The 20,836-nt window shown below is 43.2% G+C and overlaps 5 protein-coding genes across 5 annotated transcripts; 3 read left to right on the forward strand and 2 right to left on the reverse strand.

Annotated features, from left to right (window-relative positions):
• Positions 1 to 9,432: 9,432 nt before the first annotated feature.
• Positions 9,433 to 10,862, forward strand: MAM_02246 (oxidoreductase; the record flags this gene model as incomplete). The annotated part of the gene is made up of 3 exons (XM_040821045.1): positions 9,433 to 9,463; positions 9,573 to 10,454; positions 10,510 to 10,862. 3 exons carry the CDS (start codon positions 9,433 to 9,435, stop codon positions 10,860 to 10,862), a joined length of 1,266 nt encoding a protein of 421 aa, XP_040681388.1.
• Positions 10,863 to 11,335: 473 nt separating this feature from the next.
• Positions 11,336 to 12,069, forward strand: MAM_02247 (nucleolar protein 16; the record flags this gene model as incomplete). The annotated part of the gene is made up of 2 exons (XM_040821046.1): positions 11,336 to 11,497; positions 11,551 to 12,069. 2 exons carry the CDS (start codon positions 11,336 to 11,338, stop codon positions 12,067 to 12,069), a joined length of 681 nt encoding a protein of 226 aa, XP_040681389.1.
• A 292-nt stretch (positions 12,070 to 12,361) lies between these two features.
• On the reverse strand, positions 12,362 to 13,293 carry MAM_02248 (uncharacterized protein; the record flags this gene model as incomplete). The annotated part of the gene is made up of 3 exons (XM_040821047.1): positions 12,362 to 12,794; positions 12,852 to 13,072; positions 13,135 to 13,293. 3 exons carry the CDS (start codon positions 13,291 to 13,293, stop codon positions 12,362 to 12,364), a joined length of 813 nt encoding a protein of 270 aa, XP_040681390.1.
• Positions 13,294 to 14,681: 1,388 nt separating this feature from the next.
• MAM_02249 (Major facilitator superfamily domain, general substrate transporter) lies at positions 14,682 to 16,449 on the reverse strand (the record flags this gene model as incomplete). The annotated part of the gene is made up of 2 exons (XM_040821048.1): positions 14,682 to 14,992; positions 15,051 to 16,449. The coding sequence occupies 2 exons, from the start codon at positions 16,447 to 16,449 to the stop codon at positions 14,682 to 14,684; spliced, it is 1,710 nt and encodes a 569-aa protein (XP_040681391.1).
• A 1,631-nt stretch (positions 16,450 to 18,080) lies between these two features.
• On the forward strand, positions 18,081 to 20,276 carry MAM_02250 (calcium-related spray protein; the record flags this gene model as incomplete). Its single annotated transcript, XM_040821049.1, has 2 exons — positions 18,081 to 20,188; positions 20,246 to 20,276. The coding sequence occupies 2 exons, from the start codon at positions 18,081 to 18,083 to the stop codon at positions 20,274 to 20,276; spliced, it is 2,139 nt and encodes a 712-aa protein (XP_040681392.1).
• Between the last annotated feature and the right edge of the window lie 560 nt (positions 20,277 to 20,836).

A 20,836-nucleotide genomic window follows, 5' to 3' on the forward strand; every position in this document is an offset into this window, starting at 1 on the left:
ATAGCAGTTGAATGCATTGTATGCTAGGGATTGCAGGTGGCTTTCCAAGGACGTGGAATACTGTGCTCCCGGACTTGACCTACCAACCCTTACTACACTCGGCGGCAATGAGAGCCCAACACACACCCTGGTACGCCGCCGACGGAAATGTTTCTAAATGCCGCGTAGCGCTAGGGATGATGGCGCTAAGGATAATACCGCACGGGGGGAAATGAAGAGCGACATGTGGAGAGCCGTCGCCAGGCATCATTCGGGGCGGCCTGTTTTGCTGACTATCATTACTGCAGGCGGTCATTCGTCGAGATACTTGGATGTCGGTGCTAATCGTTTGGTGCCATCAATGGACAGACACAATGGGTCACACGTCTTTCCCCAGAATGTCTGTACGGTCGAGTCAGCTCGTTGCGTCATAGCTTGTTAAAGGATGGCCACTGCGAACTGTACCAATATGCATACATCATGACATGCAAGCGGCGCCGCCTGCAGCCCTGTATATGTCTGGCCTTAACAGGCAAACAGTGCATCAAGCATTCATCAAGCTTGTCGAGGTTGTTCGGGGATAAATTCTGTTGACCCAGGGGCTCAAGCCTGGCTTTAAGCTCCTGGTCTGAACTTTTGCGAGCTAAACCACAGTCCTCATTCTGGTTTGAACGTTGGCAAACGACATAACGGTGTTGTAACGGCTGCCAATCAAGTACCAATTTCCTGTCTTGTTTCTTTTTCTCTCTGTCTAAAAGAGAGAAGAGAGACGCCTTTTCCAACACGACAGCCATGGCTATTTCCATGCGCTTTTCACCTTCTTCGAGGAAGAGGAAAGGCCAGAAGAAAGAGAATCGTCCAAAGGGGAAACGGTGTTGATTCGCCAAGCTCGCCGTTCGTGGACAAGGATCAAGGGCCCCTGCGCTTCTCACACTCCCGTCCCAAGTTCCTAGAATCCTAACCCACCGGGTTGGCCGCTTTTATCGCGATCAACAAGTCCCCTGTAGTTAGTTCGGGCGACCCGACCAAATTACCAACCAGTCAAAACACACATCACACATGGTAGCCAAAACTGGTCGGCCATTGGGTTCAGAGGAGGTAGCCCAATTGTGGGCACGGTTTTAACAAGTCTGGTGCCTACTCCGTAGTCGAGTGACTCCGCCACCCATCTAAAAATAACGTTCAAAGCCGGTCGTGTAGGCATTGTCTGTGTAGCGTTCCAAGTGACTGCTGCGAGTCTGACAGACAGGACCTGCCAGAAAATCCTGGACATGACGCAGTCAGTATTTCTGGGATTCGAGAGGATCCAGTACGCAATGCCGATATTGAGTGAGACACAAGTACGTACGTACGCACGTCTGAGCTGCCAATGCCTTGCCTCTTTGGCCAGGCCAAGGCGCCGAGAATAACAATGGCCTTGTCAATGTCTCGGGAAGCTTCCTTCACAGCGAACCCACGTAAGTTTATCTTACAGGTGCAATGGATAATCCCTCCACCAGGGCAAATACCAACTGTGGATACGGAATAACTAGTACCAGTCGTACGTCGTGTCGCACGGCACGGCATGCCCAACGCGCCCTAGCATACCCACCTAGGGCTAATAGACACGCACGCGCACAGGATAAAGTTAATGCGCACCTAAAGCGTAGAGCTAAGTGCACCTATTTAAAGAGCGTATATAATTCTCTCTTTTGTAAATTAATTTAAGGCTTTTAACTATTATCTAAGTAATATCTAGCTTAGTGCTACTACTATTATATAATAGTTATAAGCCTAGGAGGTATTAATTAACTTCTGCAACTTCTACTAGTATATTAAGTACTCTTTATATATATTATATACTTATTATTTTTATTTTAAGCTAGCTATAAGCTAATCTACTAAGCTAACTATACTAGTAGGTGCTATTCTAGTGCTAGTAAAGCTTCTTTATTTCTCTATAAATTAAAAGAATTAGTATAATATAATATATAGTTATTATAAAATATAGAAGATTTAGAACTATATAGACTCTAATTAACTAGAGTAGGAGTTTAATAGTTTTCTTAAGCTTAAGCGCTTAATAATAGTAAAGGCTAAGGTTCTTTATAAAGTATATTATTACTTTAATTTAACTTATATAGTTACTAAGGTATATAACTAAATACAAAAGAACTATAAGTATTAGTATGCTAACTAGCTATATAAAGAGAAGAGTATAACTTATATATATACTTAGTTTGCTATTTTAATTAAACTAAGTATATATTAAGTAACTATAGTTAAGCTAGAGAGAATAAATTCTAAATTTACTCTTAAGTAGCTAGTTAAAGCGCTAAAAGTATAGCTTGCTCTAAATAATTTAAGTATTTATATAGAAGCTTATAGAGTCTATAAAGTAGTTCTTAAAGATACTTAATATATAAATTAGAATCTTAAGAACTAGTATCTCTAATAAAGTAAGGCCTTTACTTATACTACTATAGAAAAAATTGCTAAGATCTAGAGTATTATTACTATTTATAATTTCCTTAAAGCAGCTAGATTTTGCTATAATTCTAGCTAGGCTAAAACTCTAATTAATATAATAAGAAATAATAAGAGTATTAAAATACTAAAGACTTATATACTTAGGGATTTTAGTAATATATTTAATAGCTACCTTACTTAAAATAAGTATAGCAAGTTAAAAGCTAAGAGTATTTATACTACCTTAAGTAAATACTTAGATTATAAAGATAATAAGAATAATACTAATAATAATACTTAAGGCAATAGCAGTAATAATTAGAATAATACTTAAAATAACGCTAAGAAGAAGAAGTACTTTTATATACCTAAGAATTTATCTCTTCTCTATCTCTAAAGCGCTTAGAAATATAAAAGACTATACTATATACTTATAGAAGACTAGAGTCTTAAACTTTATATATATCTAACTAAGAAAGAGATTATATAGATAAAGAACTACTATAATAGCAATAAATAGAAGGACTTATACTTAAAGCTATTAGCAGAAGGCATAGAACTAAGCTTATAGAATAACTAGAGCTTTAATAAGAAACTATACTCTTTTAATAAGGAATTTAATAGTGCTATTATAAATCCCTAAATTACTTAATTTTATAGGTAATACTTTAGAATTTATATAGCGCTTAGATAAGCTAAATATCTACTCTCTTTAAGCATACTATTAAATAACTATAGTGCTATATATTTTATTAATAATATTAATCTACTTAAGCTAGGCTTATTTAGAGAGATAATAGAAGAATATATAGAGGTAGAAGCAATAAGCTATCTAATTATTAGAAGAGGTATATATATACTTAGGAAGATTCTATATAGTAATAATAGCGCTAAAACAGTAGACCTTACTCTTAGTAATATAGCTCTTATTAAGGACTTTTATATTAATATTATCTTAGTAGATCTTTTATATAAAAAGAGAGCTTAGCTTTAGAGTTATAATTATATACTATACTATAGACTATTAGAAAGAAGTATAGTACTAGCTTAGCTAGTTAGAAAGTTTAGCTTAACCTTCCTTAAATATAAGCCTCTTAATAACTATATAAAGAACTCTTAAGAAAATACTATAATCTTAAGCTCTTCTACTATTATTACTATAAGTAGTTATACTTAGAATATATATATATAAAGCTCTTAGCACTAGAGGCTTAGTAAGAACTCTCTAAAGCTAAGAGAAGATACCTCTAAATTATAGTATCTATAAGCTAGCTATCTTAGTAAAGCTATGCTTAAGAAGCTCTACTTAAATACTAGGAATATATATATAAAGGGAATTAAGTATAAAGACTATAATGTCTATACTTAAGTGCTTATACACTAAGTTATATCTAGGCGCTCTAGAGAGTATATATTACTATATTTATTTTAGTGTATATATTAAAACCTTTAAGATTACTTACCTAGTTATAATAGTATAAATTAGCTCTTAGTATTTAAGGATAAATACTCTAAGATAATATAAGTATATCTACTCTCTAATAAAGTATAGAAAATAGTATTTAATATGCTCTTTTACTATAAGCAATAAGTTATATAGTAATTTGGGCTGTTAATATATAAGTTTATATAGAATAATAAGAGTGCTATAATTTAGCAAGCAGGTAAATCTATATTTTAACGCTAAGTATATATATAAGGAATTAAGCTTAAAAACTCTCCCCCTTATATATATAAATTTAATAGCAGCATTAAAAGAGTAAGCTAATTAATTACGCTATACTTAATTAAGATACTTATAAGCGCAGGCTTACTAATGAACCTATAGTTAGAGAGTATATAAGCTATAGTATATCTTTATAATATAAGCTCTTACTAAACTACTAGTTAGAAATTACTATAGCAAACTCTAGATACTTAGTTTTATAATAATACTTAATTACTAATAAGAGAGTATATAGTAGACTTAAGACTTAATTAGAATAAAGTCTATATATATAGCTGCTATATATATCTACTTAAAAGAGATTATAAGGCAGGCTATAATAGATAGTACTATAAAATAAGCTCTAGAAGCTATATTAAGTATCTAGTTAAATACTCTGCCTTTAATATATACTAAATATAGATTCCTTGCCTTAATAAAGTTATAATAATAAGAAATATAATATTTAATAAGTCTATCTTCTATAATATATATATAGAAAGTATAGTTAAGCTTTCTATAATAAAATTAAAAGCTTAATTTATAGCTCTTTAAATTAATAATATACTAGATAAAGAAGTAAACTACTTACTTTTCTTTATAGAAGATAATACCATAGTAGAACTTAATGTATATTCTACCTTAAGAGTAGAAGCTTAAATAATTTCTAAAGATAAAGAACTAAGTATAGTAGAGCTAGAAATATATATAGAACTTTCTACTTTATATTAAATACTTAATTATATATTTAATATAGATAATAATACTAGTAGTAGGCCTAAGCAGCTAACTAGTATGCTATAAGCTTAACTAAGTATTAAGTTACAACCTCTTTAAATATAAATACTAGCCTAGACTAGAGATAAGACTTAAGTAATCTTACTAACTAATATATAATAAGAGCAGAGTATATTAGCACTAGAGGCTTACTAAGCGCTAAATAAGTTAGCTACTTACTTAGATATATAGTAGAGAGCTTAAGTCTTAATAAAGGCATCTGCTGTTAATAACTATAGAATAAAGAGCTTATAAAGTATAAAAGCTTTATATTATAGCATAAGGCAAGCTAGAAAAAAGCGCTAAGATTAAAGTGCTTTATATAGAAAACGTCTTAATATATATTTAATATAATATTTATAGTAGCTACTAGAGAATATTCTGCTTAATTAGTAGAATATAAATACAAAAGCTATATAATACTTTATAATAGTTTATATAGTAATTAATGTAATATATAATAAGGAAAATAGAGCTTAGCTTTAATAATAGCTTAATTTAGAGAAGGTTTACTTAACTAATTTAGTTAAAGCGCTTAAATCCTAGAAGAAGATATAAAACTACTTATTAAAAGCTTAATAGAAGAAAGCAATATCTATAGAGGTTACTGCACTATATAATAAAAGCACTTAGAAGAAAATTAAGTATATAAATATTTAGTCTAGGCTGCTGCCTCTTAAGTAGGTTTATATTTATAAGTTTAATAAGAGAAGTTATCTTAATAAATATAAAGTATATATTTATATATATAGCAATTTATAGAACTACTTTATAATTAAATAAACCTATATAGTAATACTTATAGTATATATATTTTAAATTATAATAGCGCTAGCTGCTAGGTATAATATGGAATTACTATAATTTAATATTAAGAATGCCTTTCTATATATAAAGTATAGTAAGTATATAATATTAGTAATATATAAGCTCCCTAATAGTTATAAAATACTAGGGAAGTATATTTAATTACTTAAAGCTTTATATAAGCTATAAGACTTACTAAGCTTATAGTTTAAAGAGCTAAGTATAACTCTTAAGAGAGCTAGGCTTAATTTAAGTAAAGAAGAGCTATATATCTTCTTTAATAAAGCTTAGAATATCTATTTAATATTTTTTATAGATAATATTATACTTACCTTTTATAAGAGAAGAGAAGTAAGGCAAGTAGTAAATTATATAGTTTAGTGCTTAAAGTAAGTATATAATCTAGAAAAGAAAGGCAAACTAAGCTTCTTTCTAAGCATCTAGATTATTAAGGACAGACTATACTACAAAATTTTCCTTTATTATAAAGCTTATATAGAAAAGATTAGTTAAAAGTTTAGTTAAGTATAGAAAGCTACTTTTCTTACTATACTAATTTCTATAATAGAACTTATATAGCATATTAGTAAGGCAACTAAGCAAGAAATTAAAGCCTACTAGGAAAAGGTTAGCTCTCTATTATATATAGTAATTATAATTAGACTAGATGTTACTTATACTGCTTCTAAGCTTTTATAATTTCTAATAAACCTAGGCTCTAAGCATTAAAAGGCAGTAGACTAAGCTATTTAATACTTAGCTTTAATAAGTAAAGTTGCTCTTTATTATAGCAGCAGTATAAGGGAAATTAAAGCGCTAGAAGTTATAAGTAATGCTTTATATATAAATAATTTAAGTATATAAAGGTTATTATAGAGATATATTATTATATTATTTAAAGGTCTAAGGTCTAGTTATCTAGAAAGCTATACGCTAGAATATAGTAACTATATTTATAATAAAGGCTAAACTACTTACTTTATAATAAGCAGTAAAGAAGATTATAGCTTTAAAGCGCTTTTTTTGCAATATTTATTTTAACTTAAGAGAGAATTATAATATTTAATATAATAATTAGTAGATAATTTATTTTATACTTAATTTAAGCAAGCAAATTAATATATATCTATACTATATTAATATCTATAATATATAGTTAAAATAGAAATATAAAAAAGAAAGCTTTAAAGTTATATATTTACCTACAGCTAAGATGCCTACTATAAAAAACACCTATAAAAACAAGGGAAATAACTACATTTTAAATACTTTAAAGGCCTGCTTAATTTAGTTAATTTAAGCAGCTAAGGCTAACTCTTGTAATATTATAATTACGCAAACAAGAGTACAGCTAAGAGGGGGCATTAAATTAATTACTTCTTAGATATATAAGCGCCTACTTCTTCTAAGTAAAGCGCGCTTAGAAGGTAAATAAAATTATATAAAGTAATGCTAAAATACTAAATACTAAAAATACCTATAGGCAAAAAGTAAGCTGCTACTTATATTAAAATATATATATAATAGAATAATAAAAGTAAAGCTTACTTCTTAATAACTAAGTCTATAACTTAGTTAAGTAAAGCTTTTATATAAGCTTTCTTTCCCCTAGCTGCTAATAAGCCTCTAGCAGCATTATTAGCTTTAACATTAAGTATAAACTCTTTATATATAGAGTTAGACTCTATAAGAAAGTTAAGCTATAATTAAAGTGCCTAATAGCACTTATTATATATCTACAGCTTAAAGTATTAAAATTAAGTATAAAATTAAAGGTAATAAAGCATTAGGAGCTTACCTTACTATCTATACTTAATGCTAATAGTATCTACTTAGCAATAGAAACTAATATAGTATAACTATATATATAATTAGTAATTAGCTAATTAAAGGAGTAAAATTAAGCTTACTAAGGCTAGCAAGTATAATTGCCTGCCTTATATAAGTAGTATTATTTAGAGCAACTAATAGTTACCTTAAAGCAGTAACCTTTATTGCCTTTGCTTATAATAGCTATATAAATACAGCCTTTATAGAGCATATTATATAGTACATCTAGCTCTAGAGATTTAGTCTAATAGTTAGCGCATAGAACTTATAGAATAATGCTTCTAAGCATAACTTACTCTTTACACTCTTATAGGCTTAGCAGGCCTTAAGAGATAATAATACTTAGAGAGAGAAGTTATTACTAGAACCTTCTTGCTATTAGGAGTAGAAGTAGTACTACTAGGCTGCTCCTTAAATAAGGTAGATATAGATATATCTAAATTTACTAGTATTTACTGCTAGCACTTAGTATAAATAGTTCTGCTTAATCTTAGAGGCATAATAATAATAATAATAATAATAGTAATAATTAAAATATAAGCTTATAATTATATAAAGGCAGTTGTAGAAGGAAGGAAAAAGAGAGCTTATAATACTCTTAGAAAGTATATATAAATATAAAGAGCAGCTAGCTAATAAGCATATAGTGCTTACTTTTAATTTACCTAAAAAAATAGTATAGCTATACTATATAAAATAATAGAATTAGAGCAAATTAAAGGCATTAGTAGGCATATAAAAGCTTTAATTAAATGCTCTATTAAGTATACGCTTGTATAGTCTAAGGCTTATAATAGCTTTAAATGCAGCTTTAATTAGGGGGTGTATTGTATAGTATAGTATGCCTAACGCGCTCTAGCATACCTACCTAGAGCTAATAGATATATATACGTATAGAATAAAGTTAATACGCACCTAAAGCGTAGAGCTAAGCGCACCTATTTAAAGAGCGCATATAATTCTCTCTTTTGTAGATTAATTTAAGGCTTTTAACTATTATCTAAGTAATATCTAGCTTAGTGCCACTGCTATCGTGTAACACGTCGGGAGATAGCATTGTGGGCGGTTAGGGTTACCATGGAGCCTTGCAGCCCTGTTGGCGAGCCGTTTTTCGGAAGAAGCTGGCCAAGGAAACCAGGGCCTACCTGGGTAGATGGTAGAATATGCCGGGGTAGAGCTAGTTGTGATGGAGCACGTACCTACATTGAGTTGATATCTCCATATCGAAAGGACGGAGCAGAGTACCGAGTCGAGACGTGCCGAGGAGGGCGCCGGGATGGCGGTGGCGGTGGAGGGGCAACATAACGCCCCGCGATTTTCCTGGGACTCGGGGACTGGTTGTTCCGCAACCCGCGGTTTTCTGGTACGGACTCCGGAGGAAGGTGTGAATGACTTTGAACTGGCTGTTTCTACGTGCTGCATCAAAGATCTTAACAGAGTCTAGTACTATTTGGGGTTTCCTCGGAGAGGCGTTGTCGGCTGGTGGTTGGACGCGCTTGCATTTGAATCGCGCCATTCATCCATTGGAAGCTGAGCACCTGTCGTAGTTGGGTTATGCAACTGCGACTTGCGCGGTACGCATCGATAAGCATAGAGTAATGAGTAATAAATCTCCACGCTCAACGCCTCAACGTGCGCATAATTCCCCGCTTGCGTCATGGCCACATACACCCATACACACATACACACATGTTGACTGATTGACGGCGCGGCTCAGCATCGTCGTCTGGCCCATGATTGATAACAGCTCACGCACAGGCTCCGCCAACCAACCGATCCACCACCGCCTACCCGCCAGGCAGACATCGGCCGTGCCGTACGGTCAACGTCCCTGTCCCGGCGTGCGATTCCCACATCACACCTGAAAGAGCTATAGAATTCCATCCATGGACGGGAAACGCAACATAGTGATTGTCGGTACGTGATACACAATCACCAAATCCATCCCCATCCCCATCCCATTCATCGCCGCCGCCGCCGCCGCAGCCACCTGTCCGGCAATGAAGGAATCTGACACGCATCACAGGCGGCGGCATCATTGGCTGTACAACCGCCTATTATCTCACTCGCCATCCAAAGTTCAACCCGGCTGAACACACAATTACACTTCTCGAGGCTGGCCCGTCACTTGCATGCGGTGCTTCTGGAAAAGCAGGCGGTTTGCTGGCTCTGTGGGCATATCCCGCCTGCATTGTGCCTCTATCCTATAAGTTGCACGCAGAGCTGGCTGCAGAGCACAACGGCCCGCAAAGATGGGGCTATCGTAAACTGCAATGTGGCAGTTTTGAGGCCGTCGTATCAAGAAAGAAACTCCACAGCTCCCAACCCTCCGCGGAAGGGGAGAAGCCGTGGGAAAAGCTGCCAAAGCAAGATGAGGCGGCACAAGAATTACTAGAACAAAGGACACTACCCAAGGCCCTGGACTGGGTGGACCGAGACTTGGTGACGAGCTGGGCTGAGATGGGCGGTCCCGGAACAGAAGAGACGTCCCAAGTTCACCCCCTTCACTTCACCACTGCTATTGGCGAATTAGCGGAACAGGCTGGCGTCAAAATAAGGACACGTACAAAGGTCACCAAATTGTCCACGTCAAAAGCCGCCGTGGAAAGCATCGAGTACCTGGACAGAAGCACCGGGGCGACGGGGGACATCAATGATGCAACCGACGTTGTCGTTACTGCCGGCCCGTGGACAGGCCGGCTGCTGCCGCGAGCGAAAGTGGAAGGCCTGCGAGCACATAGTGTCGTGTATGATGTGGAAGTGTCCCCGTTTGCCGTCTTCACAGATGTCCAATTGCCCAGTGACTTTGTGCCAGAGCACCGGGCGAAACTGGGACAGCAGAGGATGCACAAGAGCCACGTTGATCCTGAAATTTATGCTCGTCCCTTTGGCGAGGCCTATGCCTGTGGTAAACACCCCAAACGCTACGCGCCAAGACTCAACGGCACTGACATGCAGCACAGGTGAAGGGGATACCACCACGCCGCTGCCAGACACAGTCGACCAAGTCGAATGTGACGAGGCTCGCTGTGACGACATTGCCTCGTACATTAGCACATTCAGCCCGGTCCTCGCCGCGGCTCCCATCAAAGCCAAGCAGTCATGTTATCTGCCGCGACATATGCGGTTCGGCCAAGAGAGTGGCCCGCTCATAGGGCAGACGACGGTACCAGGGTTGTGGGTGGCCGCGGGCCATACGTGCTGGGGGATTCAGAATGGTCCTGCAACGGGAAAATTGATGTCCGAGTATTTATTTGACGGAGTAGCTAGAAGTGCGAGTATCGACAAGCTGGATCCAAGAAAATTCAAGGTATAGTTGACGAAGCAGAATGAAAAATTCCAGATGTAAACACGCGGGGCGCTTGGCGTGTTCAAATACGACTGACCGCCGCGATTTCGTGTATCCATTTGTTACTCCCCTGATTGATTGCTCTAGTAGCAGTGACCCCCGAATCCTTTTCGATTCATCTCTAGTCCTGAACAAGCTTGCGAGCGCCCCTTTTTTCTTTGTTCTTTTCCTTTCCTTTCTTTTCTTTCTTTTCTTTTTCTTTTTTTTTTTTTTAATTTGCCATTTTCTATCCTCTCCTATCCATCCAAATTTATAGGCAACCCTAACCCCAAAACACCGTATCGGCGACCCGACATCTGGCCGAGCAACCACCGCCACGCCCCGCGCCGGTCTTATCGATAAGACCGCACTCAGAAATTTTGGCCGACAGACAACCAACCTCCAACCGCAACCTCCCGCAACCCCCGTCCAGGACCAAATATTCACGTCCAACCTCCACCATGGGCCGCGAACTCCAGAAAAAGAAGCGCCGATCGAACCGCCAGCCGGTAAAGCAATCCAACAAGACCAAGAGAATCCTCAACCCCCGCGGCAACAACGTCATCGCCAAAAACTGGTGCCGTTTCCCCCCTTTCCTCGACGGCGCCCGCGCCATCACTCAGGTCCAAGCTGCTAACCGTGGGACATTAGGGACAAGAAGGAAACTCTCGCCCAGAACTACCGCCGCCTCGGACTCGTCGCGCGGCTCAAAGCCCCCGCCGGCGGTGTGGAAAAGAAACTGAGCGCCGCTACGGTGGGGATATCGAAAGACGACCCGTTCGCAATAACGTCTGTGGGCAAGGCTATTGTCTCGGAGGCAAAGGTGGAGAGGGATGCGGATGGCAAAATTGTTCGGGTCTTGGGGACGACGAGGTCGAATCCCTTGAATGATCCGCTGAACGGTCTTGACTCCGGTTCGGAAGACGAGAATGAGGATGAGTGGGGTGGCCTTGCGGAGAGGGAGGCCGAGGAGGAGGGCACGACGGATGTGGTGAGGAGTCTGATTGAGGAGTCGCATAATCCGGCGCCCAAGGTGGCGAGATACCAGAGCGAAGGGGAGAGGGAGTGGTTGGGGAAACTGGTTGAACGGTATGGGGATGACTATGCGGCCATGGCGACGGATATGAGGCTGAATCCGATGCAGCAGACAGCTAGGGATATCGGGCGGAGGATCAAGAAGATGCGGGGTGAATGAACCAGCTATCGAGCGTTTCTCCTTGTGACGACGTGTACAGGCAAAAGGGCGTTTGGGGGAATAGCTTTTACAAGACACTTGGCATGCTGCATCAAATACTTTGATTCAAAACACATTTTATTCTTATCCAGTCAGTCAGTCTACATACATCTGAGTCAAGGTATCATCTCATCGACGCCGCTAGTTGCAAGCTTTAAACCTCGATGGCCCCATCAAAACGCCAATATCCTAAGTCTACATAAAAGGTCTATGTGTAATATCTGTTATGCATCATCGCTGCCCATCCTTAAGATTACCGATCCACACGGTCGTAATTACCGGCAGGAAATTTGACAGGCTCGTCGTCATAACTAATCTGCGAGCCGCCGTAAGGGTGATCTGTGGGAGGCACACTGGCCCTGCCAGAGCCATACTCAGTGTCCTGGTTAAACAGCTCATGTCTGCCAGGAGGAAGGGCACCATAACGATCGTCGTTTTCCTGGCCATGGGGATTTGCGTGGCCGTAGCGTCCAGATTCGGAGTAGCTAGTATTCTCGTGGTCATCCACATTCACTCGCTCGTAGGCTTTTTCATCGTGGGGAGCCATGGAGAATGCGGCCTTGTCGGGATCAATGCTGTTGTCACCGCCGCGAAGCTTTCGCTTGTCGTATCCAGGAAGACTGCCGTGGAACCTCCAGTACGTGAGCGTATAGGCACTGATGAACGAGGTAGCACCAAACAAGAGGCTGTTGAATAAAGACTTAGCTGAGTGTGATGGGGTGTGCTGAGAGCCCAAAACCTACCAGACGAATACTCCCAGAGCAACGACACCCTTACTCACGTTGCACACCTGCCCGCAGAGGCCTGCTGAATTGTACGTCGCCTGTGTAGCAAAAGCTGACAACCAGATGATTGTGAAGACGATGTCGACTGCCAGCATAGCGTGAGGCTCGGCAAACTTTCGGGCACGTGCAAACCGAGGCGTCATGATGAGATAGAGCCATGCTGGGATTGAGAGAAAGAACTACGCAACGTCAGTTTAGAGTATCATCTGTTACCGTTGAGTATTTTTCGTCATCGCCATACCACTCCAAATGTCCATCCGTTGTTGCCCACAACCTTCGCATCCTTCCCCGTAAATACAGCAATTTCCATGCACCATCCGACAAGCGCTAAGAGAATCTGAGCGCAGTGCAAGCCGAGCTTGTTGCGAGGCACCAGATCCGGGTCAAATTCGAGACCCATGGTTGTCAGGTTTGTCGTCGTCGGTGCTGTGGTGTTTACTTATTAGTGGCAGGCGTACGCCGACGTAAAGCAAACTCGCGAGCCCGAAAAACAGCAACAAGCTTGCTACGTCAGTCGAGTCGCAACAACAGTCGTTGTACTTTGCTCAACCAGTCTCTGTTGGGGAAAGTGGAAAGTGGATCTGTAAAGGCCAGGGCAGAGCACCAGGTCTGAGCTGAGGCTGAGTCCGCGGGCGGCTTGGATGTTTGCAAGGACTGTCAAGGGGCAGTGTTGAAGTGTTCGGCGTCATGCACATGGAATCACCGATTCTAGGGTTTGGTGATGAAGGATAAGAGAGAGGTATGTTGAGGATGAAAAATGGGAGCCAACAAAGAAGAGGCGTTGTTGCAGAGGAAGGCCCGCATGGTGCAACAGCTGCAGAAGTGCAGGAGGCGCAGTTTGGAAGCGCCTGCCTCGTGCTTTTGCTGAGGTCCAGGGCCATCTTCCTTTTTTACCAGCCAACAACAATCAAGGTTGTGCGGCACAACAGCGCATGGAGTCGACATCATGCTGGCGGCTACGGAGTGCCTACCCAGGTATCACATCCTGCCAACCTACTACGCATGCCCACAGTAAGCAGTAAGTCAATATTGACAACCAAGGCACTTGCCAAAATCGAGAGCCTGTAGTTAGCATGCAAGGTGGCTTGGTGCCCGACCTGGCGCTGCGGCAACGGTGAGGGACATGCAGCCATCGGTCCACATGCTTACTCATTGTTCGATTCTCACTCGCCCAGAAAGTTGAGCATCCCTGCAGGTGGGACACTGTCGCGGCTTGTGGCAACAAAGGCTTTTGGAGCATGACATTCATTGCCACGACATGGCAGGAGGCCTGATTCCTAGGTACTTAGTCGGCGATAGAAACCGACCCCAAAGAGTCCGCAGCTATCGTGGAGTAAAGTTCGGCCAAATGAGATGACTGACTACTCGGACAGTAAGGCTGGCAATGATTTATTTTAAGAAGAACCAGGTTGATAACCTATTGGCATGGAGCATGAATTTGAAACGTAAGCAGCGTCTAAGCGTGGCAGTTGCGTCACATGACAGCATGGTCAAGCTAATAAACCAATGAACGCTCGTACTTGGTGCCTGAATGTAAACCAGCGTGATATGAACGGGCCATGACTATCCTAAACGATAGCCTGACATGCACTACTGGCCCCTATATATCGACGATTTATCAGGGATGGGCGAGATGACTTCAGCAAGCGAATAACACTGAACTTGAGTCATTCAGATCTTTAATCTCGATGTTGGGAAAAACCGCACCACTGTTTTCTTCATGTTTACGCTGTATACAAGCACGAGCGGTTCGTGCCCCAGTCCGCTGCAGAAAGCAGGAAAACATGTCTATCGCCTGTCCAACGTTGAGTGAAGCGTATGATGTCTCATCATAGAAACACAAATCAGAGCCGCAATAGCTAGCCCCAACATGGTAAGCCATACAGCTCCAAATGCTTCCATAAACGAATCAATCACCCCGTCATACCAGCCGTCAGGCAAGTGCCTCAGTTCCTCTAGATCATCTCTGATACGACGGATCTCGTCTGCGGCGTCGGGCTGGTCCCCGAAACGATCCCAAAGACGGGTCTTGAGAATGTTTTGGTAGACAGCGGAACCAACAGTGATTCCAACCGTGCCTCCAAGACTTCTGGCCAGGTCTATTAAGCTTGTTAGCAGCGGGTGCCTCAAAATGAGGGGCTCTGGAGCAACTCTTACAGGTCGCAGAGGTCACAACAGCTTGCTGGGAGTGATCTACGGCCGCAATACAAGCGAGAAGGGTCGTCGTAAGCATAGCACCATATCCGCCTCCGACAAGGAAGAAAGCAGGGCTGGTAAGCCAGACAGAGGCATCGCGGCCCAGGAGCGTCAGCAAAACAATACCGGCACTGACCAGGACCATACTGGCAACGCCGAGAGTGACGAACCGACCCGTTCGCTTCATAATGTAGCCAGCCAAAACTGATGAAATCGACACGCCGATAGGTGACGGCAAAATTCTGAGACCAGCATTTGTGGCGGATTCACCCAGCACCTGCAGGTACATTGGCACATAGAAGATGAGCGTCAGAACCACCATTGTGCCAAGGAGGTTCGTAAAGCATGCAGCCAGCACAGTCCGAGTCATCAGCAGCCTAACAGGAATGATGGGCTGACGAGCACGGCTCTCCCACCACAAGAAACCACCAAATGCCACCGTAGACAGGGGAATAGTTGTGAGCGGCAGCGGGTGTGTCCACGGAACCTGGTTTCCTCCTGAATTCAGCCCCAAAAGCAATAAAACAAGAAATGACGAGGTTAAGAAGACACCGACAAAGTCGATACGCGCCAAGTATGACTTGTCAGACTGCTTGGGCGGCACCGTGACCAAGAAGTGGACGGCGACGGCCGACAATAATACCGGGGGCACTTGGATCAAAAAGACGAGCCGCCATCCAAGCTTGGTATGATCATTGATCAAGCCGCCAAAGACACCTCCTAGCATGGCACCGGAGCCATAGCAAATATTGCCAATTCCCTGAACAACGCCTCGATTGCGCAGCGGGATCAGGTCCGACCCCAGAAATGTGGAAATGCTCATCAGGCCGCCGCCGCCGATACCAGCAACGACACGACCTAGAATCATGATCTTTTCGTCACGAGCTAGCCCGCATATCAAGTTTCCCAAGGCAAAGAAGACATTGCTGAAAACGAGTCCTGGGCCGCGGCCGAAAATATCTGTCAAGCGGCCGGAAATAGGCTGGCACGCGGCGTTGGATATAAGATACGCCGTCGCAAGCCAGGACATTAGACTTAGCGACCTGAATTCGCTGGCAATGGGTGCAGACAGCGTGGCAATAATGGTAGAGTCCACTGCACCAAGGAACACGCCGACCCAAGTCGTGCCCATGATGAGCGCCAGCCTGCCGAACGACTCCTCCTTGGCCAGGACAGTCTGCTCCTCCTCTTGGTCGCCAGAGACACCGGGGTCATTCTCACAAGGAATTCCATTGACAGGCCCGTCATCATGGCTCTCGTCGCCGTTGGGCCTCAGCAACGGCGTGCGCTCTGTGCTGCCGATGTGTGCGGCCACTTCGTCGCGTCGGTTTGAACCGCCGTCGCCCTGGGTTCCAGTCATGATTGCTACCGCTCAAACAACGTCAGACGGTTCGGCACTAGGTCGACGAGCTGCGCTACATTGGTGGGTTGATGGAGGAGAAATGAATAGGGTGTGCCCCGTGAGGCTGTGATTCGTGACGGAGCGAATTCTATACCTGCAACTACGTACCACAGAAAGCAACTTTGGGCCTTGATCCACATCTCGGGCGCTTTCATATCTGGCCCGAATCGCTCCATAAAATTTCACTCGAAAAGAAGCTATTCCTAATATAGTAGTAGTACTTGGAGCTCTTGTACCTTGAGCATATTCAATCAAATTAAGCTGAAAGATTTTACGCAACTTATCACGGTGGGCATGGCGGTGGAAATGGCGGCAAGAGACTTGCGGTTTTGAATTATTTTATCAAGCATTGCTTTACGCTGACCGGTCCGACGACTGCCCGGCTCCAGGGCGCTGGCATGAGGACTAGTCAGTGCTTTCTTTGCGTCCTAGGACCCCTTTTCTTTTGTCTAGGAAAAAAGAGAAGAGGAAAAAAGCCCTTTCTGATTCTTTGCCGTCATCATAGACTTTTACTCCGTATAGGTTATCGCTTCGAGACAGCAACCCAGCTAGCTGTCGCGCAGCTAATACTTATGGGGTCCTTGGGTGCAAGATGGTTTTAATGGCTCTGACAATACTTCCAATGCGATTTCAAACCTCACCTCCTGCGTTGACTGCGATTCTCTATCCTGCTCCAGACCCAAGTCGTTGCAAGGTTGCCTGCTTAAGCATTAACCAAGACAGAGACATGGGCAGACTAAACTGTGCCCACCCACCCGTCGATGTTTCGGTACGTTCAATGAGGGACATCAAACCATAAACTGATACCCTCAGGCAGTCACTGTGCCACGCCCTGATTATCGAACCAGCGACATCCATGCCCTTGTTGCAACAGAGCAACTAGTTATACCGTCATATCATCATGGATGAGGGTGTAGCAGGTGGTATAGCTTCCCAGCTGGAATGCACTCCATGACTCCATACCCCCTGAGGCACGAGCGCCAAGATTGGCGGGATCCACACTGCCGCAGGGGCGTCCTCCAGTCTGATCTCTCCGAGTTTCGGGTCGACAAGGCCATCCGTCAGCCGCTATCTACGGATTAGCATGGCATTTCGGTCCCATCACCTCGGTCTGGTCCTCCCTTTGTTTCGTACATGTCCTGATCGTCCCATGTCGTTTTTGGCATCCCACTTTTGCGGGCACGTACCGCGACAACCATTCCTTTGCATGCTTTATTCCGTACATTTACCCATTCATTCATTCATTCATTCATTCATCGCCCTCGTTTCCATCGAGAAACCCCCATCGTAGGCCAGCTGCCTTCTCGCCAAATCACCTCGCGACGTCGATATCGTTCAGCCAACGCTAGAATTTCCCTCCGACGACGATCAAATTGGAGCCATCCCCCCCTCCCCTTATTCTTTTACGTCCTTGCTACGGCTTACATACATGACGACTTTGTGAAGCCGCCCTCCTTCGACGTCGATTCGCATTACGCAGTTGACCCTGGCTGGGCCGACCAGAGGTCGTTTATTTCCCAATCGCCCCGACTCAAACAAACACCGCCAACATGCGACTCTTTCCATCACTAGCGAACATCGTGGCGGCCATGGCGGCACTCCCATCACTGGCCGCTGGCGAAAATATGCTCATATCAAACTCACTCAACTCGTGCCAAACAAACTCCAAGTTTGAAGCCAGTCTTTTCAACGTCGTATATACACCGTCGAATAACTCCGCAACCATTGATGTTGTCGCTACCTCCTCCGTGCAAGCAAAAGTCTCGTTCCACGTCGTTGTTTTAGTCTATGGTTTGAAAATCATCGAATCCGACTTTAATCCATGCGGGAAGAAGGGGCTGGAAGGCATTTGCCCCATGGTGGCTGGCAAGACTAAATTTACCTGGACTATTCCCGTTCCCGCCGAAAGCACCAAGGACGTCCCGGGCATCGCCTTTGGAATTCCCGATTTGGACGCCATGGTGCGTGTAAAAATGAACCTGATCGATACCAAAGATCAAATCGCATGCGTCGAGGCGAGGATCTCAAACGGGAAAACCGTGGATCTCAAGGGCGTCAAGTGGGCGACGGCCATCATCGCCGGCCTAGCCCTCTTGTCGTCCGCGGCAGTGAGCGGACTAGGCCATCTCAACACTGCTGCCCACGTTGCTGCCAATTCGCTCTCCTTGTTCGGATACTTTCAGGCTCAGGCCATTGTTGGGCTGACTGGCCTCCGACTGCCCCCCATTGTGCAGGCATGGACTCAAAACTTCCAGTGGTCCATGGGAATCATCCACCTTAATTGGATGCAGAAGATATTTACGTGGTACCAGCGTGCTACCGGTGGGACGCCTTCGAGCTTGTTTTCCACCCTAAAGACCATCTCTGTTCAGGTTGAGAAGCGCGGTCTCGACCTGGCGGAGGCCGCCGAGTCACTCGGCAAACGTGGTCTCTCCATGCTTCCTGAGAGCGTGTCCAGTACGGCGGCGCTCATCTTGAAGCGTGCAGGAAACATCACCAATGACTCGGGATCCTACCTAGTCTTTGGCATCCAACGTGTGGCCTTCCGCGCCAAAATCGAATCGACAAATCTCTTCCTCACGGGTCTAGTCTGGTTCTCCTTGTTCGTCATCATCACCGCCATGGGTGTTGTCGCATTCAAAGGACTTCTCGAATTGTGTGCCTCGCAGGGCCTCGTCTCAAAGGACAAGTTTCTGGAGTTCCGGAACGGCTGGCGTGTTATTCTCAAAGGCATCATGTTCCGCGTGTGCCTCATTGGTTATCCGCAGATTGCCATTCTTTGCCTGTGGGAATTGACGCAGATTGATTCGCCGGCATTGGCAATTCTAGCCGTGGTTTTCTTTGCCGCCGTTTCTATTATTCTCGGTTGGGGTTCCAGTAAAGTCATCCGAATTGCCCGTCGGTCGATTCTCATGCACAGAAACCCGGCGTATATCCTCTTCTCCGATCCGCAAGCCTTGAATAAATGGGGATTTCTATATATCCAGTTCCGTGCATCGGCCTATTACTTTGTTGTCCCTGTCCTAGGGTATATCCTAATCAAGGCCATGTTTGTCGCCTTTGGGCAAAAGGCTGGCCTTGCCCAGGCAATCGGCTTCCTCATCCTTGAACTAGCAGCTCTTATTGCCTGTTCTGTCCTGCGTCCCTGGATGGACAAGTCGACGAATTCGTTTAATATTGCTATCTATTCTGTGAATTTTATCAATGCTATTTGTCTGTTGGTATTTTCTGACGTGTTTGGGGCACCAGGTATTGTTATTGGTGCTGTGGGCGTGGTATTTTTTGTTCTTAATGCTGCGTTTTCCCTAATTCTGCTGCTCATGGTTATCATTTCAACAAGTTTTACCTTTTTCCGAAAGAATCCAGACGCGCGCTACCAGTACATGGCTGACGATCGCGCTTCGTTTATGCGATCACAGACTCATCTCACAACCACCACCGAGCTGGACGCATTAGCTGCTACTGCGCGCGGTGACAAGGGAGGATACAAGTCGCAGCTGGACTTGGAGGATGACGGGCATCTTCATCCGATGGATGCCAGCAACCGATTTGCTAGACCGTCCTCGCCGGTAAATCCGTCAATGCCGCTGTTCCCGTCGAACAGAGAACAAAGTCCATTCAGATCTCCATCTCCTGCATCCAGCGTGGGGTCGTACGGGGGCGCACCCCCGTCCTACCGGCGGGTAAATAATTCAAGGTAAGTAGGTTGCCGCCAGCTTCAGTTGAAATCATACTTGCTGACGCCTGCGTGCAGTCCATGGAAACGTGGAGCAGGATATGAGTAGTATTTACATCGGCCAAGCAATTTTGGCAGTGGAGGTGCGAAGATTGCAAATCACATGTATATTCAATGGTTGACATGCATAAATGGGCTTCGTTCAGGTCAACATGATGAAATTGAGACCAGAATGCCTACTTGCAATGACGATGCCCTGGCGTCTCCTAAACAACATTGACGACTACACCGTCACGCCATCAAACACCATTACCGCGCTCTCCCAAATCTGCGGTGGCAGAGTCTCATCGTCAACCGCCTCCGCAGATTGGCAGAAATTCACTATGCCAGCAAACACCTCTCCGGCCTCTAATTCAAACATAGATGTGCCTTGCTGGGACAGAAGCTGTGCCTGGACAACCTCAATCGCCACGCCTTGGCTTGCTGCTCCCGATCCAGCCCCAGCACAATCGAATCGGCTTCCATGCCGCCAGCTCGGACAACAAAACCCCCAAACTGTAGATATCGTACCATAGAGCGAGGCGGGACAAGGCGACTACCCGCTCGACGGGGCAGCAGCTGTACCACTGTGGGCCAATGCATTCAGTGCTGCGCAACTTTTGCTTTTGA

This window comes from Metarhizium album (assembly GCF_000804445.1).
Source record: "Metarhizium album ARSEF 1941 chromosome Unknown scaffold_3, whole genome shotgun sequence".
Classification (NCBI taxonomy): domain Eukaryota; kingdom Fungi; phylum Ascomycota; class Sordariomycetes; order Hypocreales; family Clavicipitaceae; genus Metarhizium; species Metarhizium album.